General features: G+C 38.6%; 1 protein-coding gene across 1 annotated transcript in view; it reads right to left on the bottom strand.

The window, feature by feature from the left end:
- The window catches only part of LOC121648534 (protein unc-13 homolog B-like), a 181,405-nt gene that overhangs the window by 139,058 nt on the left and 23,253 nt on the right, over window positions 1–19,094 (bottom strand). The window contains exons 3-6 of the mRNA XM_041998727.1: window positions 16,075–16,174; window positions 4,605–4,722; window positions 3,530–3,653; window positions 340–413 (exon numbers count right to left, since the gene is read on the bottom strand). Coding sequence (XP_041854661.1) covers window positions 340–413; window positions 3,530–3,653; window positions 4,605–4,722; window positions 16,075–16,174 — 416 coding nt within the window. The remainder of the gene's footprint in view (window positions 1–339; window positions 414–3,529; window positions 3,654–4,604; window positions 4,723–16,074; window positions 16,175–19,094) is intronic.

Below are 19,094 nucleotides of genomic sequence, written 5' to 3'. Positions count from 1 at the left end.
ACGGTATCTCGAAACTTACAAAATTTTAGAATATTGGTCCTCACTCTTTTAAAAATTATTATCTTTGTATGGAAATCAACAATTTTATTAATATACAATATCTCATTTGTATGACAAAACAACAGTTCAGAAATCTAGTAATATTGTTCTGTTTATAATGGAGAAGTCTTATTTCTCTGTAAGTTAAAACTTTTGTTAGTTTTCAACTAAAATGTTTTAATTTTTGGTGTCAGTGTTTAATGTTTAGAGGATCCACTTTTTTTTGGATCCATGCAGAACTTCCACTGCACATAAAATATACCAAATTTGATTAAACAGACATCCCCCTTTAGAACGTACCTCATCGTGTATCCGCATGGTGTTGATGCGTCCCAGCTTACTGGTCCAGTACTCAGCCTCGTCCTCTGGGATATCTGGGCAGAAGAAATGGAGGTGAAGATGGAAGGGTGAAATGAGAAATGATGGAAAATAAAGGGGATGATGAGGCAGACTGTGTATCAAGTGTAAGGAATTAAGGTCTGCAGGCATTTTAGCTCCACCCTTCCCCGCAGTTCCCTCTGGCTTCACCCATCCACACTGCTTGCTGTCCTCAAAGCCCTATATTCATACTGATGGTAGAGAGGAGTTTTCCTGTTTCCTGAGGCCTGGAAAAAGTTTAATCTTCTTAAAGGTGTACTTCAAGCCAATGTTGTGAAATAAGAATAAATTAAAAAAAAGAAAAAAAAGAATGAGGGATGAGTAAAAGCCTGATTATTGTTTCTGATATTCATTCACCTTTTATTCATCCATTTTCTATACTGCTTAGTCCAGTGGTTCCCAGACATTTTCTGCGGGGCCCCCTTTTCATCAACAACAATAATGTCAAGGCCATCCTATCACCGATCCCTCTGCAACATGCACACCGATGCTTACAAAGAAAATAGTTTGTAGTTTACTGGCTGATACTCTATTTACTATAGTTTTAAACCATGTGGGTGGCAGAAGGAATCGATTCCTCTGATGTAGTGTGAGACGTTTTAAACCAGGAAACTCTGCAAACTGCTTCAGGTGAGCTGAGCTTTGGAGACGGATGCTGCTTTAGTAAAACATCTCTGCTACATCATGATGGTCGAGAAGTTTATTTCTAGAGTAATCAACAGGCTTTTCTTCGTCTTCAGGATGAGATGTCCCCAAGCAGCACTGTAACTTGTTTAGCTTCATACTGTCAGATGCTAATAATGTCTTTCTTCATTTCTCACTATTTAAAATTACCATTACTTGACCATAACCTGGTCAAGCCTGAGGTAAGATATGCCTCATCATATATTTTTTTTGTTTGTTTGTTTTGCTAGCAGTGCAAAAACTCAATTTTATGTAGCCTAGCTACGCCAACTCTCTCATAACTATGGACACCCCCCTTTGGGTACACCCTGGACAGTTCTCCAGTCCATCGCAGAGCAAACACAGAGACAAACAACCACTCACGCTCACTCCTAGGGAGTATTTAGAGTGACCAGTTAACCTAACATGTATGTTTTTTAACATACAGGCTCCTGTTCGAGCCCATCAGCAGCCGAGGCTTGAACCATCGGCGTTCTTGTAAAAAGACGGCCTCACAGTAAAAAGGCTATGACAATTAATATATTTCATTTCAATGACGTGATTTATCCCGCATCATTTTTACATAAAATCTGCATTCAATTAAAAACTTGAACTATTATAAGGATTTTTTGTACATTACAGTATTTGTTACTGTTAGCTGTGTAAGTTTGTTCTGAACATAAATATGAAGGAAGTCCTTTTCTTTCACGTGTGGATAGGATGGAGCTTCAGTGGAGTTGGAGGGAGAATGGATCTCGATGGGAAACTGGCCTCAATACAACACCAGCACTGTGCCGGAACACTTAAAGCCCTGAATATATAATATTACTATGTTATATATTAAGAATATAACTGGTAAACACTACATGCTGACACTCACCTGTTCAAGTGCTTGTTAATACAAACATGTAATTAACCAATCTCAGTAAATGCATTTAGTCATATAGACATGATGAAGATGATCAAAGACACCACACACACCTGGACTGGACAAGCAGAAACATACTGAGCTGATTTATACCCATCAGAGGTCTTCTTTTAATTAATGTTTTGTCTAAATTAAAAAAAAATCCATCTTCAGGCCTGGATCTTTGTGTTAAGAAGAACATAGTTAATAGATAGAGTGAAGAGGAGAGGCGAAGCCTAAGAGGAGACACTTCAGACAGATCTTTGAGATTAATAGCTTATAGAGGAGAAAAAAAAGACAAATTCTTCTTTGATGACAACATCAGAGAAATAAAAAATGCAGGAACAAAATGAAAAGAGTGCTGGGGAAGATTTTGGAGGAACACGTTATGAAGAAATCCATCATAAAAACTTGATGAACCCTAATGGTGCTTCCACAGGCTCCAATCTAAAGAAGCACGGCCAGAAAGCCCCGGCAGATAAAACACAGCACACAGAAAAAAGGGAGGAAGACAAACACATGGCCGGTTGTGTTTCATGTTTTAAACATTTTCTTTTTAGATAAAAGTGTAAAAACAACGTTCTCTTCTTTAATTACCAAACTTTGTCTTAAACAACTGTGCTATTAAATACTTTAAATGCTTTTAATTCATCTTACACTCAAAAATAATTTTGTCCAAAGGTTGACTTCATGCCCTTTAGTTACGTGTCAATTTTCCATCCAATTTTATTACATACATTAAAACTCAACTACTGAACTCTGGCGCCCCCTAACCACGGCTAATTAGGCATCTTGTCTCTTCTCTGAGCTTTTTCCAGCCAATGAAAGTAAGTTGATGGTTGACTTTTGTCCTATCCCTCCTCTGTCCCTTTCTCTCCTTCTTTTTCTTGCTTCCTCCAGCATTTTTTGCTGAATCAGCCATGATGCGCGTTAAAAATGGCCTGTGTCTTGATATCTAGTTGCTGGCATGTGACACGGTGCCATAAAGCAAAATGCAGCTTTAACCTGACGCCCTGGGTTGGAAAAAACAGCTGCGATGTGGGTTTCTCAGCCTTGTGAAGGCTGCAAAGAAGGCTCCAGAAATGTGCACATTTTATTCTATTAACCTTTAAAATGGGACAATTGCACGTTAATAAAGATAAGTACAACTGCACAATGAAAATACAGTACAGAGTAAAAGTTCTGCAAATGTCAGTGTGCCATCAAAACGTGTTAGAAGCACAGAGTTGTAGGACAGAAAAGTTATGTAGTGTTGCTTTAAATGTAAGTGGTCACATTTAACACAATGTTTTGATTGCATTGAGTAAAAGTGAGCATGTTGCATGAAGTCAGATTTGACTGAAGCAAGTAAATGTTATCTACATAATATCTATATAAACCTTACCTTTATTCATTGTATTTGAGGTCAAGATGGACATGATTTAATCTTTCTTTAGTGTTTGAAAATGATGGGCTTTTCTTTTTAATTAAATCTTTTAGACAGAATTATTATACAAGTGTTCAAATGACCATCAAAACCTGTGTCTGATGCTGTACACATACCAAAGGGTAATTCAAAGCGGGTGTCCAGCAGCACTTGATGTTTTGTTGGGTTGGAGGTACCACAGATCTCATCCTCCCTCATTAACACCTCAGAGTCCAGAGATGCCCATTCTCCCGGTCCCTCCTGAGAGTCAGAGAAAAGAGAGGGAGGTTAGTAGGAAAGGAAGCCAGACAAGAGAGAAAAGTAAAACAAGAAACTGAGGAGGGATGTGAAGGTAAAAGATGAAAAAGGAGGAAATGTAGAGGTTCAGACCCTGGTGAAACATGGATGAACGCTGCTTGAAACTGAGTGTAGAAGTCAAACTCTGAGGCTGCATTATTAACCCTTAGACATCTATGATCATGCAGGCATGATTATTACAGAAATAAACGTTCCCCTGCTCCAACACACCTCTAGTTAATGAGTCATGGACAGGTGGATCGTGTGTTGAAGCAGGGAAACTTTGAAAACCTGCAGGACTGCGGCCCTCATGAGACTGAACAGAACAGCCCTGATATGTTGTGTTAATGGACATTTAAGAAAAAAAAAAAGGTTCAAATAACACGATACAGAATTTGTTTTTATTTAATTTGTCAGGCTTTATGGGGTTAAAACCAAATTCCTGTTGATCAGGTTGCTTCTCATCTACAGAAAAGTTTAGTCCTATAGAGACTTGTTTTAACAGATAACCAGCAATGATTAACCAACTCTGAGGTTTTTAATGCTGGTTAGCACTATAAATGGTAAATGGTCTGTACTCATATAACACTTTTATCCAAAGTGCTTTACATGTACGTCACATTCACACACACATTCACACACTGATGGCAGAAGCTGCCATGCAAGGCACTCAACCACAACCCATCAGGAGCAATTAGGGGTTCGGTGTCTAGCTCAGGGACACCATCTCTGGGCCGGGATTGAACTGGCAACCCTTGGGCTACAAGACAACCGCTCTACCCACTGAGCCATGCCGCCCCCTCCCGTTTAGGTAGGCAGCTAAAATATGAAGGCATTTAACTGATTCACAGAGTTGACTAAAATCTTTAGAGCTGAAGAAAACAATATAAACAAAGGAGGGATGTGTTGCGTTACCTCGTCACACTGGTGGATGGTGTCTAGAGGTATCAGTGTTGTGCCGATCATCGTGTCCCAGATCAAACCTTTGTTCCATAGCTCCACCACCAGACCTGACTCCAGATGACTGATCTCGCTGTGGAAACACACAAACATGTTAACTTCATTACGCATTACGCAGTGACGGTGATGGTTATATATATGTATATATATTATATATTATTTTCTTTTTTAATTATTTTCTTTTTGTATATAGTTTCTCTTTTGTTCGTTCCAAATAAATTTATCCATTCATTCATTTAAATTAAAGTGCATTCGTCCTTCCCTCCCTCATCCATTCTCTCCCTCAATCCTTCATTCTTCCATCCTTCATCTCTCCTTTCTTTACCAGTCACCCATCCATTCTCCCTCATCCTTCCCTCCATCCATCCCTCCTCTCTCACTCACCCTTCCATCCCTCCCTTCCTCCATCCATCCCTCCCTTCCTCCATCCATCCATCCTATTCCTCATTTTTCTCTCCTCGTGCCCTCTCCATCATTCATCCTTCAATCCATCCTACCTCACCTTTCACCCAACCTTCCAGCTTTCCCTCCATCACCCATCATCCATCCATTCTTTCACTCATTCCTTCATTCTTCCATGCTCCTTCACTCCCACTTACCTATCCATCTTTTGCTTCCTCTACTTTATCCATCCATCCATCCATCCATCCATCCATCCATCCATCCATCCATCCATCCTTTATCAACCCCCATCATCCCTTATCTCAGTTCTTTTTGTGCATCTTTAGAACCTCACCCATACCTCTCATCTATACTCCCACTAAATCAGCAAACTCTCAGCTGAGGTGTGTTCATGCTGGTACAAAACATAATTCTGAGTCTAGACAGATAGTCGAGAGCAGGGATCTCCAACTCCGGTCCTCGTGAGCTACTGTCCTGCAGGTTTGGATTCTACCATGACGCAACACACCTGACTCAAATCACTGGGTCATTAACAGGTTTGTGCAGAGGTGTGTTGTAGTAGGAGACATCTATAAGCTGCACGACAGTAGCTCAAGAGGACCAGAGTTGGAGACCCCTGGTCTAGAATCTGACTTATCTCAATTAATCATGAGTCTTTCTGTCACTGTTTTTCTCTTTTCAATCCCCTTTAATCAGTCTTTGACAGGTTTGGAGTTGAACTCAAAATGCAAACTCTGCAACAAAAGTTCTTTTAATAGCGATCCAAGGCTGAGGAAGTCCGAAGATGGGAGAAAACTCAATAATGTAAGGTAAGCAAATGTTAGACAAACACTGGCACGCTGAAGACTGAGCAACAAGACAATCTAGCAGAGGTAAGAGGGGGATGTATATACACACACAAAGGAAGCTGACGAGATGCAGGTGAAGCACGAGGGCGGGGCATTTTAGCCCAAATACTTTCACATGTGAATTAAACAACACATACATACCATAAAGATTAAAGGCATTTAAATTTAGCTTAAGTTATCGGCATTCAACAAACACCAAACTAAATTTGGTCCATACTGCAAGCCTTTTACCACCAAGCATTTACGTCACAGTACAGAACCTTTCTCCCTGGAACAGGTCAGTGAGTGCAACCGTTTTATTCAGACGGATGACAGCCGTCATCGTCTGACAGATCTGCCTTAAAGAGAAGACAGCAGCCACACTGACTCCTCTCCTCATCTGCATATTCATATTTACAGCTCCATTCAAATTCTTTTCGCCTCAGTTTGGCTGTCAGTCATCGCTGATGACACTCCACAGCTGGGATGATGGAGCGCACAGGGTGGGTGGGAGATGCTAGGTGTGTGTGTGGAGCTACTTGCAACACATTAAAGTCAGCCAGCTCCAACACAAGTTCAGTCCAAATGATGATTTTCATACACGTTAGTTTGATTATCATGAAGTATCTTCATTCATGTATTTGACTGTTTGCATGACATGAGATCTGACATCGTTTGAAGTTTGTACGACATCATAAGGGAACAATGATGACTCTTCAGTTACAAAAAGCTGCAATAAAAGCGGAGATAAGAGACCAGTTGCAACCTGCAGGATTATTTTAGTCAGACCAGGTTTATTTCAGCTGATATGACACCAAACAATACAAATATGGCACCAATCTGCAACCTCCTGCACACATACAGATAACTATATAATTATAAATACTATATAACGCAAAGTATAAGAACGTAGAGCACCTGAGATTTACTCATCATCTCCAACCAGACAGCCAAGGCCAGACTGGCCATCAGGCATATCGGACGTACTAATTGTACTAGTATTCGTAATGGTCGTGATACTTTTTGGTACACAAAACTGGTAGATCGGTTTTGCCAGGAGATGTGAGGCTGCACATCAACATATGGAGTTTAAAGTTACTACTTTAATGTATTTGCCTTTTATACATAAACATCCCCTTTAGTACTGTCCAGAGAAAAAGTTAAGCATGTAACTTGAGTGGAAACAAGTACAGTGCTCAGATAATGCTTTTGTTAAAATGAATTAGAATTAGTCCATCTTAATAGGTCTTAATGTATAAAACATTGGGAGGAATAAACATGAGAATGAAACCGGTGAGGGTGTATTTACTTCACACTGTCTTTAAAAGGATAAAACTCACAGTAAAAATAAGAATCACAGCAGGTTTTTTAGTAAGTTTAGCAGTTATGAATTAAACTTGTCTTTCTGCCCTGTTAACCTTCCAAGTGCTTTTTGCTGCTAGTTGTTTCCAGATTGTGACATTTTATAAGAAGAAACTACAGACCTGTATTATCAGAAAGTCATGTCTTACACAACATGACAAACCTGAATCAGCTGGAGGCAGAATACAGAGGGTGAATGTACTGTCTGATTTTAATACCTAAGATTATGTAATTTAAACCATGAAGCATAAACCTTCAAATAGGATTAAGTAGGTCTAACGTTGTCCATCAGTGTAGTCTGTCTCCAACCTGTCTCCGACTCACAGACCAGATGTGTGTTTGTTGCTTTACATCCGACTGTGACATATGCCCTCCATCAAAGTCCTCCCATAATTGAGGGACTGGTTAGTTATGAAAGGGAATGAAATGGTGTGTTTTTGACACTCAGACCACACACAGACAACCATGTGTATGCACATCTACACACAGCCAGGCGGGAGGAGAGTGTATGATTGTACTGAGGATGAGACTTGACAGGCATTGTACTCTTTGATGGAGAGTGGAGCATTGTGAGGAAAAGCAGGTGAAAAGCAGCTTCAAACATGAGCAGAGCTTTTGCACAAACACTGCTGCTGCAGCTTAAAAATCAGAGCAGTTATCCCCACGTTTTTCTCCAAAATGTACTCTACATTCAAGAGATATTACTTTTTTCTTTTGTATCATCACCTGGTTTTTGTACTTGTCTTACTTATCTATTTACTCACTTAGCCTCCATCACCAGTGTCTTATTGATTAGATTTATTCTATTTAATTGTTCTGTATTTCTATAAGAATAATAAAATCGTATGTCGCTGTCACGTCTCTATGTACTAAACTGGAAAATTCAGAGCTGCTTGGGAAAAATGGAAAAGTAACAGCATGTGTACATGATGCTAGCAAAGATAAAGTTAGCTAACACTGAACACTGGCCAGGGATCGGGGTGGTGGTATTTAACAGGATAGTTGAATAATTATCAGCTGTTTAGAATACTGTTTTTGCTTAAAACGCCCATCAACAGAATACATGAATATGTCAGAATTCCACAAAGTCAAGAGGTAGTTAGGTGACCTTTACAGGACGTCTAACAATAGCAATACAGAGCAGAAATTCAGCCTCATGCCAAAAAATGTGCTTTTGAGTGTATTTTAAAATTTTGAGGTTATCCTAACCATAGCTAGTTGTCATGAATTACAAGGCAGTACAGCAACTGGAAAAGGTAGTAAAAATAAATAATAAGTAAAGGAAGAAGGGAATAAAAAGACAAAGGTTGGAATAAACAGGAACTGGTACGTTTTATTAGTAAAGGACAACTCTGTACTCTCTTAATTAGGCCATGTGAAGATTATAAGCTGTTAGTGAAGTGAGAGCCGTGACCTCTGACACGTTACTGTAAATCTGATCAAAAGATCAGGCCAGATTCAGTAGCATTACAGGACCGTTCAGGAAGGAACGAACAGATTCAGAATGGAAAAAGAAGGAGCAAAGACAGAAAACCATGTTAATGCTTTTCTACTCACAAGTCCTGCCTGCAGGAAAAGATGCAACATAAAGAAAATTAAGGGAACAAACAGACAATCTAGCAGCAATGAGCACCTGAAACCTGCTGACCCTGAATATAAAGAGATAAACATCCAAGCGCTTAACCCCTTATCCCACTACCCAACCCACCCACCCACCAGCCATCACACACACACACACCAGATTTGAGATTTGAGATCAGAACTCTGACACAAGCTGTTGACTGGGGGGGGCTAAATAAAACAAATAGCTTTTTAACTGCTTGCAAAATATAAACAGGGTAGAAAGAGAGTGCAGCAAGACTGCCTACGCAGACAGAAGATTTAATGTCAACCATGGGAAAAGGCAGTGCTGTGTGTTATACTTGTAGTAAAACACCAGATGATAAGTACACAGTTCCAGAAAAAGATAAGAAATGAAGATGGGTTTAAATTAAATAGTAAAACTGTTTCTGAGTGCAGCATAGTTAAACACAAATAGACTTTCCAAGCATCCATGAGCGTGAAAGGACTATATATATATATATATATATATATATATATTATATATAGATAGATAGATAGATAGATAGATAGATAGATAGATAGATAGATAGATAGATAGATAGATAGATACCAGTAGCTAAAATTGCAATGCAGAAAGTTTGCTTCATGAACCCTGAAAAGTGGACTAGCTCGCTGGCACACCTGAGTTTCCAGACATTTATATCCCCTCCAGGAGGCTTACAATCCAGCCAAAAATGTAGAGATTATTCAGAGAATCTATATGGTAAATTCACAATGAGGGATCCATGATAACGCCATTATTCATATCATTTTTTTGATTGAAAAAAAAAAAGAAAAGATTGCTATAACTACTATGTTGCTAAGAGACCTCTTAAGACCTGGAAATTTTCATGACGCCACTTCCTGTCAAACTTACCACCAACTAAATAACTTAAATTACCAGTAATGTCCAATCAGGAGCAGCCAGAGATCAACAAGTGAGCATAAATGTTCTTTGTCTGTCTGAAAAGAACAAAAATAATGCTCCTCTTTGGCTTGAATAAAGCCAAGATAACGTTTTTGATACACACTGGCACCAAAAATGAGCTGAGTTGGTGTTTAAACCTGGTTTAAACCAGTAAGTGGCATGTTGGCCCTTTTTTAATACACAAAATCTGGATTTTGTTGGGAGCGATAAAGTCCCACAATCTTGTTTAGAGCTCAAAAAGCACATTTAAGGGTGCAATTCTCACTTAAAAGAAGGGATTTGCATATTTTCCCCTGACAGAATATAATGAAAAGATGAAAGGAATCTGGAGGAATTTCGTAAGCTTAAAAGGTAATGATTTAAACCTAAACTGGACACCTCTGATCTTCAGTCCCATTCATCCAGAGAGGATATAACCACATGGACGAGGGACTCTATCAAAGACCCAAGTCCAGTTCCTGTTTGAGACTTTTGTCTTGGTGAGAGGTTTTTTTTTAGTTTTACTCCCACTTATTGTTCAGAAAAAAATGGTAATTTTCAGACACCAAAAACAACCTGATGGAGTTTAGGAACACATTAGGTTGCCTCATGTATGAAATCTGCTATATAAATAAATTTGCCTTTACTTGCCTTAAACTATCTTGTTAAGGGTTAAGAAGTGATCTGATTTGCCTTAAAATGTATATTCCCATCTCTTATTGTTGTGTGGTTAAGTTTTTCATTACAATTTAATTTGCAGAAGAGTTCAGTTCACCTATAAAATAGTGAAATAGTCTCTTGCTGTATAATTTTGGGGCTGTTGTATGAGGCAGGTCCTCCAAGTATTTGCAAGTCAACAAAGTTCGATTTAGTGTGAACACACACCCTCCCAGAGAGTCTTATGAGGAAAATTCAGGACTGACAGGTAGAAAATTGGTCTCTTTTGGGGACCATCCATTTTGGGGATCAGCTTGTTGAACTCATTTAGAAATAGATTCAGCTCCACCTCATTGGTATCAGTGCCTGTGGGAGATCGTGTGGCATGCTACAAACTGATGGGAAAAAGCCCCATAATCAGAAATTGGCTAGTATTGGTCATATAGGTAATATCTCAGAAAGATGGTGTCTAAAAATCAAACATATACCTTTGTATGACCAGGTAAAAGCAAAAATACAACACTGATGCTGAGTTAACGTAGTTAACAGTAAAATAAAATAAAAAAGTATGATCTGATTTCATCTTTTCTCTTACTTTCTTACATTTTTATCATGACTCTGTGCTTAGCATAAATGCTTTACAACTGTTTCAGCTCAATATGAGCGTTCACACATGAAGTGACAAACATGTCTCTTTGATGATCTTGAGTGAATGTTTCATTCCAGATACAATCCCCTCTGCAACAGCTCTCCATCTCGGATCACAGCTGCTGTCTTCCCTCTCATCCCAACCGCTGCTAATTAGACAAAAGAGTTAATTAGTTATTTTGCAAAGGAGACCAAAGATTGTCTTTCAATTAAAGTGTTTAGAGTAGGTGGTATTTTATTCGAGTTAAACTCCTGATGAGTTGTACAATTCACAGCCAATATGAGCCAAAATATTCTAGAACTACACCGACCAGCCACTTTACTAGGTACACAAATATCTAATCAGCCAATCACATGGCAGAAACTCAGCAAATTTAGTCATGTAGACAAGACAAAGTTCAACCTGAGCATCAGAATGAGGAAGAAAGGGGATTTAACATGGCATGGTTGTTAGTCTGAGCATTTACTGGGACTTTCACACACAACCATCTCTAGGGTTTCCAGAGATGGTCTGTAGAAGAGAAAATATCCAGAGAGCAGCAGTTGTCTGGACCAGAATGTTGTGTTGATGTCAGAGGTCAGAGGAGAATGGACAGACTGGTTGGAGATGATAGAAAGACAACAGGAAGTCCAATAAGAACTGGTTCCAACCAAGATCTGCAGAACAGCATCTCTGAACACACAACACGTCCAACTTTGAAGCAGATGGGCTACAGTAGCAGAAGACACAGCGGGTGTCTCCTGTCAGCTGAGAACAGGAAACTGAGGCTACAATTCACACACACTCACCAACACTGGACAATAGAAGATGGAGAAACGTTGCTGGTCTGATGAGTCTCCATTCCAGCTCCACATTCAGATGGAAACATCATAAAAACATGGATCCATCCTGCCGTGGATCAAAAGCTCAGGCTGCTGGTGTAATGGTGTGGGGGATATTTTCTTGGCCCATTTTAGGCCCCTTAGTACTAACATGACCTGGTTTACCCACCACAGCCTACCTGAGCCTTGTTACTAACCATGTCCATTCCTTTATGACCACAGTGGAGCATCTTCTGATGCTACTTCCAGCAGGATAATGCACCATGTCACAAAGCTCAGATCATCTCCACCTGCTTTCTAGAACATGACGATGAGTTCACCGGACTCCAACGGCCTCCAAAGCCACCAGATCTCAGTCCAGTAGAGCAGCTTTGGGATGTGGTGGAACGGGAGATTCTCATCATGGATGCAACAACTGGGTGATGCTGTCATGTCAATATGGGCCAAAACCCCTGAGGAATGTTTCCAACACCTTGTTGGATCTATGACACCAAGAAGACAGTTCTGGTGTGAAATGGGGGTCCAACCCGGTACTGTCAGGTACCAATCAGGTAGACCTGTAAAGTGGCCTGTGAGTGTAGAGTTCACGTTGACTTTGTGTTTATTAAAAGTTGAACCAAAAGAGAATATCTGAAAGCCCACAGAGTAACAGACAGAAAGAGCAGAGTCTTATGTAATCTTGTGGAGTTACAGTCAATCTGTAATTATGTCTGATGGGATCAGTCTGCAGAGAAGAACTGTGTCTCTTCTGCAGCCCAATGAGTCTGTACACAACAGAGACTCAGTAACAAAGGGGAATAAAATTTGAATTCCTACTCTTTACTCTTAACCTACCTGGTTTGGTACCTTCACATCAATTCTCAGTGCATTTTAATGCCATCTCTATCTGGTGATTCAGGGTTTTAATGACTGAAGCCAACATTTGGAGGATGATCTCGAAATTAAAGGCAGGACTTCTCATAAAGAAAGACAAGAGTGAATTTTGTGTTGTCTGTTAGATCAGCTTCAAATTTATTTAAATATTTCTCATTTTAAGATTATTTTTGCTAGGGTTAAGACACCTACCCTATATTCAGTTATTTATGGTTGCATAAGTACTTCTTTTATTGTTAAAATACTCTTAGATCACCAGTGAGTGCTACAACAGTGGCTTTACCTTCAGCTACAGGTTTATGGTGTCTGTTTCATACACTGAGGGACCTTTATTGACCCCATTAGAAAACTAAAGGCCTAAAAGCTAAAAGGAGCGTATATATGGTCTCCCAAAAGGGGTTCTTCTTCTTTAATATAAAAGCTCCATCAAAAATAAAAAGTTTCCAGCAGAAAAGATGAAAGGTCTCAACAACTGGATTGGAAAGGAGTCATGTGATTTACCACAGTACAGTACATCTTTCTATAGGCAGCAGCTGGATTAAGAATTGATTTGGAAGCCACACTGGGTCTCTATAGACTTAAATGTCATTCAGAGGGTCTGTTTGTTTACAGCTATTGGATGGTTCACCATAAAACCTTGAACAAACAATCACGGCCCCAGATGCTGAACATTAATGACTTTGGTGAATTGAAATGAATTCCTTTATAGCCACTATGAGGTTGACATTTGGAGAAAGATGTATACACAACTATTGGCTAGAGTAACATAAAATGTAGCATACACCCTCTTATCCCCTCAGGATTCATTCTAATCAATGCCTTATCTCAAACTATCCTCATAGTTTATTACCAAACTCCTGAGAAACTAGAGACCTGGACATTTTTTTTTTTTTTTGTCTGGCTGTTGGAAGAGTTACTCAAGTTCTGGATGTGAATGACAGCGGGTCAAGACAGCAGCTAAATGAAGCCAGTAGCCTCCCAGAGATGCTCAGCAGGGCTGCAGTCTGGCTTGATTCTTGGCTGGATATAACTGTCATATTAACTGACCGGCACCACAATATTAAGTTACACACTGGCAACTGGTGAGACATGAACATGAACAAGTTTGTGAAGATACTAAAGAGCACGCGATAGTGAATCAACAGAAGACATTCAAACAGCTAAACAGAAGGCAAAATTTATGACGAGGCACATCATGTCCGGGACTTGACCAGTACAACGGCGGGTAATGAAGAGAGTAACGAAGAGTGAGTCGTATGTCTCACTATGAAGCCAAACAAGAGACAACGCCCCTCCGGAGACTCCTCAACACAAAGAAAAGCCCATTGATCACTTGAGAAACAAATTATTCAACTGTTGTGAAGAGCCATTATTTTACTAAAGCAGCATCAAGTCTTCAGCTCACCTCATATAAAGTAGCGTGCAGGGTTTCCCAGTATAAACAGCCTCATGTTATAATTTTCACCTTTCACTGATTCACAATGATTGTTATCTGTAAGTTGTAATGCACATGTAAATAAGCCAATATATAAAATATAAATGTGTATATAAAACATGCAAATTAAATAATAAATAAATAGGTAAAAAATTATAGATAAAATATAACTTAAAAATATGAATATGATAAAAAATATCTAATATATATATATAAAGTAAAAATAAATTAAAATACATGAGATTAAGCAATTTTATAAACAAATCTGAAATAAAACAAATAAAAATTAATAAAAATATATTTATATTACATATTTCTTTTATATACAAAATATTTAATAAAAATCAAATAATATAAATTAAACTAAAATATGTAAATAAATAAAATAACTAAATGATGTAAACGTGTAAAAGAATTAAAATATTGTTGAAACTGTTCCTATTTTCTCCAGAAATTTCAGGTTGTTCATATTTTTTTCTACAAGGAAAGTTAATTAAATCTAAACATCTTAATAATACACTTGTACTTCTTTGCACTTAAACAAAGGGGGAAAATGTGGAATTTGAATTATTTTTAGGTTATTATGCTGTTATTTTGCTGGTCTGGACCAATGAGATCATGTTGCACTGAATGCTGCATGCTGGTTTAGAGGGAACGAGGCTGAAAAATTATTCTACAGGGGGTACATTGTTGAAAAGATTTTGAGAACCACTGATCTAAATGTGTGGAGGATGTGGTTAACAACAAGTCATGCATGAAAAACAAAACAAAGTACTGTGATATATCATTTTTCTCAAACCACCCTGCACTTTTTCCCACTGTCCTAACATCCAACAAGCCATTTTAATCCCACAATATGACTAGTTAAAAGCTTAAAATGAGCTTAAATGACTGAACTGTGCCTGAAGTGATATCAGATTTAAACACCCTGCCATGAAATCACAATGTATAGAGCTGACTGAGTTTTAAAGGTCCATCTACTCCTGTTTATACACGGGAAGAGGCCAATGCGCTGAAGAGTTTACTGCTTAATTAAAGAGAAGAAAAAGTTAATCAAACTTGTCTTTTTCTCCACCAAATTGAGAAAAAAAGTTTCTTCTTTTGTTCCACGTTGTGCAGATTAAGAAGGTAGACCCAATTTTTACATCTCAAGAGTTTTATTAATTCTTTGAAGCATAAAAAATCTTTAACCAGGATTATTTCATTCAATCCATGTAAACCCAGCTGCTGCTGCTCACTGCATGACCAGTATAATATAACGTCTACACCACATCATTACTAACATTTTGACTTCAAAATCTTTCTTTGAGGCTGTGAATACACTGAGCAGGACTTCAGCAAGCATAAAAAGTGAAGTGGGATTTCTAAATCAGCTACAACTGTAACCCTCCTCCCCCAGGACTCAGCCCAGGCTGAACAATTCATTAGATTTATCACTGGCTCATCCACTTATCTGAGCTCGGCATGTAATTTCACTTTCAATCCATCCTACCTGTTCTAACCTCAAATTCCCATTTAGTAGCCCATGTCAGACTGGAGTCCCACAGGCGGCTGGCGCTCTCTTTCAATTTCAGTAAGGCCTATTAAAGCCAGCTAACAAGTCAGCTAGCAATGGATACCAGGCCTGCATCCATTTAAAGGCTGACACAGACTCTGGAGCAGCAATTTCTCCCAGCATTCGTCTTAACGGGTTCGGTGGCATGGATGTGGTAGCTGCTAATCTAAGTGACAGGGAGCCAAAACTGAAGCTCATGCAGACACAAAAACAGGAATCCATAAAGTTAACTAGATTAAATATAGTTGTATAGTAGTTTTACCATTATCATAGATAGATACACTAAAATCCAGAATAAAGTTTGAGGTATGAGCAGCAGCACTATAAATACTTACAACATGAAGTCTTGTTCCCAGCATGGCTGTTCCCCTCGCACCGCGATGGTTGTGCTCTTCACATTCTGCACCTTTAAGGTCACGTAGGCGTTGAACTTGTCTGAAATCGAGGTGGAAATTTCAGAATTAGATTCAACATTTTTCTTACTGTTAAGATTTTATATTCATGTTTAGAATATTATACCTTAACTCTTTAAACCAACGTCAATCATTTCATATCTGTCCTGTCTGTGCAATCAGCGGATCATAAATGACTGACGTACAGAAAACAATGAATATTTTCTATATTTACAACAGTAGCCATTTTTATTGGAGTTGTGAGGCGTTTCTAGAGCTCCTAAAAACAAAGGCTAACAATGCAAATGTTGAAAGATTTTGCAGTAAAATGGTAAATAATACTCATTACTTCCACAGGACATAAAAGAGCATCAAAGAACACAGTCAGGAGATTTCATGTAGAATTTAATATCATATTCTATTATAAAAGAGATTAAGATAATACCCACAAACCAGCTGCAGGATGAGACAACATACAGAGCTTAGGCTTGTTTGATTCTGTGCTGTGTCAGCAGACAGCAATTAACCCAGAGAAGTCGTAAATAAATGTCCAGCTGCCGCCAAAAAGAAAAATACATTTTTGGGTCTCTTCTGACCTGCCAGCAGTAAAAAATGGTTAAACTATTCCAGGGACAAAGATCATTAGCAGTAATTCATAAAGTTCAGCCACCCACTACACAGGATTAGAATAACTTCACTCTTTATTTAATCAACGTCTGACTGAGCAGATGTTTCATTTTTTTGGTATTTTTTGTTTGTTTATTCTTTTAGAGATGTCTAGTAAGCATTGTGTCTGGAGAATATCCCAGCTGCCATCAAAGCAGGCGGTGTGGTTCTCCCTGGGAAGACCACCAGCTGGACCTGGAGCCAGTTCAGATTCCCCACTTAACCTAAAACTCATTAGAACTACAGCAGAACCTCCTGCTCCTAAATTAGACTAAGACCAATGAGCTTGTTGGTGACGTCCGCAAGAAACCTTTTAAGTACCTGGATGTTCACTCAGGTACCTGGACCTGTTGAAAGGACCTGGTCTGGACAGATAACACAAGACGGCCTGTGCAGAAAGGGCCAGAGTCGCCTGCACCACAGCTAGAAAATGTTGTTCGCTGGAGTGAAGAAAACAACCTTGTTCTGAACACTTCTAAAACCTGTGAACTGGTTATTGGTTTCAGTCGGTGTAAGAACAACGTGCCTGTTGTCATTTATGATTGTGAGGTACAAATTAGGGCTGGGCAATATATCGAGATTTTCAAATATATCGAGACTGTATCAGACGCAATGTAGAAGGAGGGAATATCGTTCATATCGAGATAGCTTGTTTTGAGTTAAAAGCATCTTTTCTTTTGCATTTTGCACAGCTGTATTTTTATTATGGTCATTGAACAGTGTTTTAAATTTATTTTGTTTTAGGAGCATTTAATTTATTATAAAGGTACTGTAATTTCAGTCTGCTGTTTTAATGCACATGTGCTGCTGATCCTTAATAAAAGTGTTTTTAGCACTGAAGGCTGTAAATTAGAGCTGTCTCTTTGGTTACTTGACAAAAATATATATTGAAATGTATATTGTATATCGTGATTCAGGTAAAAAATATCGAGATATAAGATTTGGTTCATATCGCCCAGCCGTAGTACGAATGGTTGATAAATGTAAGTTTTAGGGTGTCACTCTCTCCAAAGATCTGAGCTGGCAGTCAGACACTAGTAACATCGTGAAAAGGCTCGCCAGCGTCTCTTCTTTTTATGGAAATTAAAAGAATTCACTCAAAGCAAAACTATTCTTTTAAACTTTTATCGGTGTGGTATGGAAAGTCTACTTACAAGCTCTGTCACTGTGTGGTTTGGTAATCTCACTGTGAAAGAAAACAAAACTTTAAACAGAGTGGTTCGCTCTGCTCACAGGACGATAGGCTGTGACCTACCAGTCCTGGAGGACATTTACAAATCTAGACTCTTAACAAGAGCTTCACAGATCATCAGTGAGCCCTCTGGCCACCCTGCGACAGAGATGTTCGACCTCCTGCCCTCAGGGAAACAATATCGAGCTATTAAATCTCGTCATTCTAAAAGTTTTTTCCACAAGCTGTCATGGCTTTGAACAATGCACGTTGAAATACCGCAGACATGCACCTTACTGTTTTAGTTACCTCTTTTACTGCTACTTATTTTACACTGTTTTTTGTTTTTGTTTCTTAGTATTTATGTGTTTTAGGATGTGTCCATGTGTTGTGTTTTTAGGCTTGTGTTTCGTATGTTTTATCTGTTAAATGTTGACAGTGCACTTTTTGTGTTGTGTTGTTTCTTTTCTGCAAACGGCAAATAAACTGGACTGAACTGCATTTACTTGTCCTGGTATATCTCTGTGCTTTCCATCTTACAACCACTTTCTTTAGAAGAAGGACCAGTAGAGCTGAGGACAGCATCAGTGGATTTGGTGAGATTTGGGCTTTAATTATTCTACTGCATAAATGAATATAAATGAAAATCTTAAAAAAGTACCCCCACATTCTTTATTATTGAACCGTAGTCTGTATAAATAGTTATGCTAAACAGCCAGTATGTACTGAGTAAAATTAGTTATTTAAATTTAAATTTCTTTTCTAATTGTTGAAAGTAATACTAAATGGAATAATAAGAGGGTCATTCTCTTTACTTTGCTCTAAGCCATGTCTGATTGCCCATGATGACCGTAAATACATGGTTGTCATGGAGTTACAGCTTTTAAATAAAGTGCAGCAGCAGATGCTTTGACCTAAAGGATGAGATGAAAAGGCTCCTGAAAGATGAAAAGACTCACTTTGAGTCAAATCTTACAGCGTACAACAACAAGCTGCTCCACATCTCATCACTCTTCACCCTGCCTCGGTTATCTTACCTCACAGACACAGCTCATTTTTAATAAAATGTTGGTCAGTTTTACATGTTTGATCTATTCATGTTTCTCTATTAAAGAGAATGTAACAC

This window comes from Melanotaenia boesemani, chromosome 11, assembly GCF_017639745.1.
Source record: "Melanotaenia boesemani isolate fMelBoe1 chromosome 11, fMelBoe1.pri, whole genome shotgun sequence".
Lineage (NCBI taxonomy): Eukaryota > Metazoa > Chordata > Actinopteri > Atheriniformes > Melanotaeniidae > Melanotaenia > Melanotaenia boesemani.
This window is presented reverse-complemented; position numbering and strand designations above follow the sequence as displayed.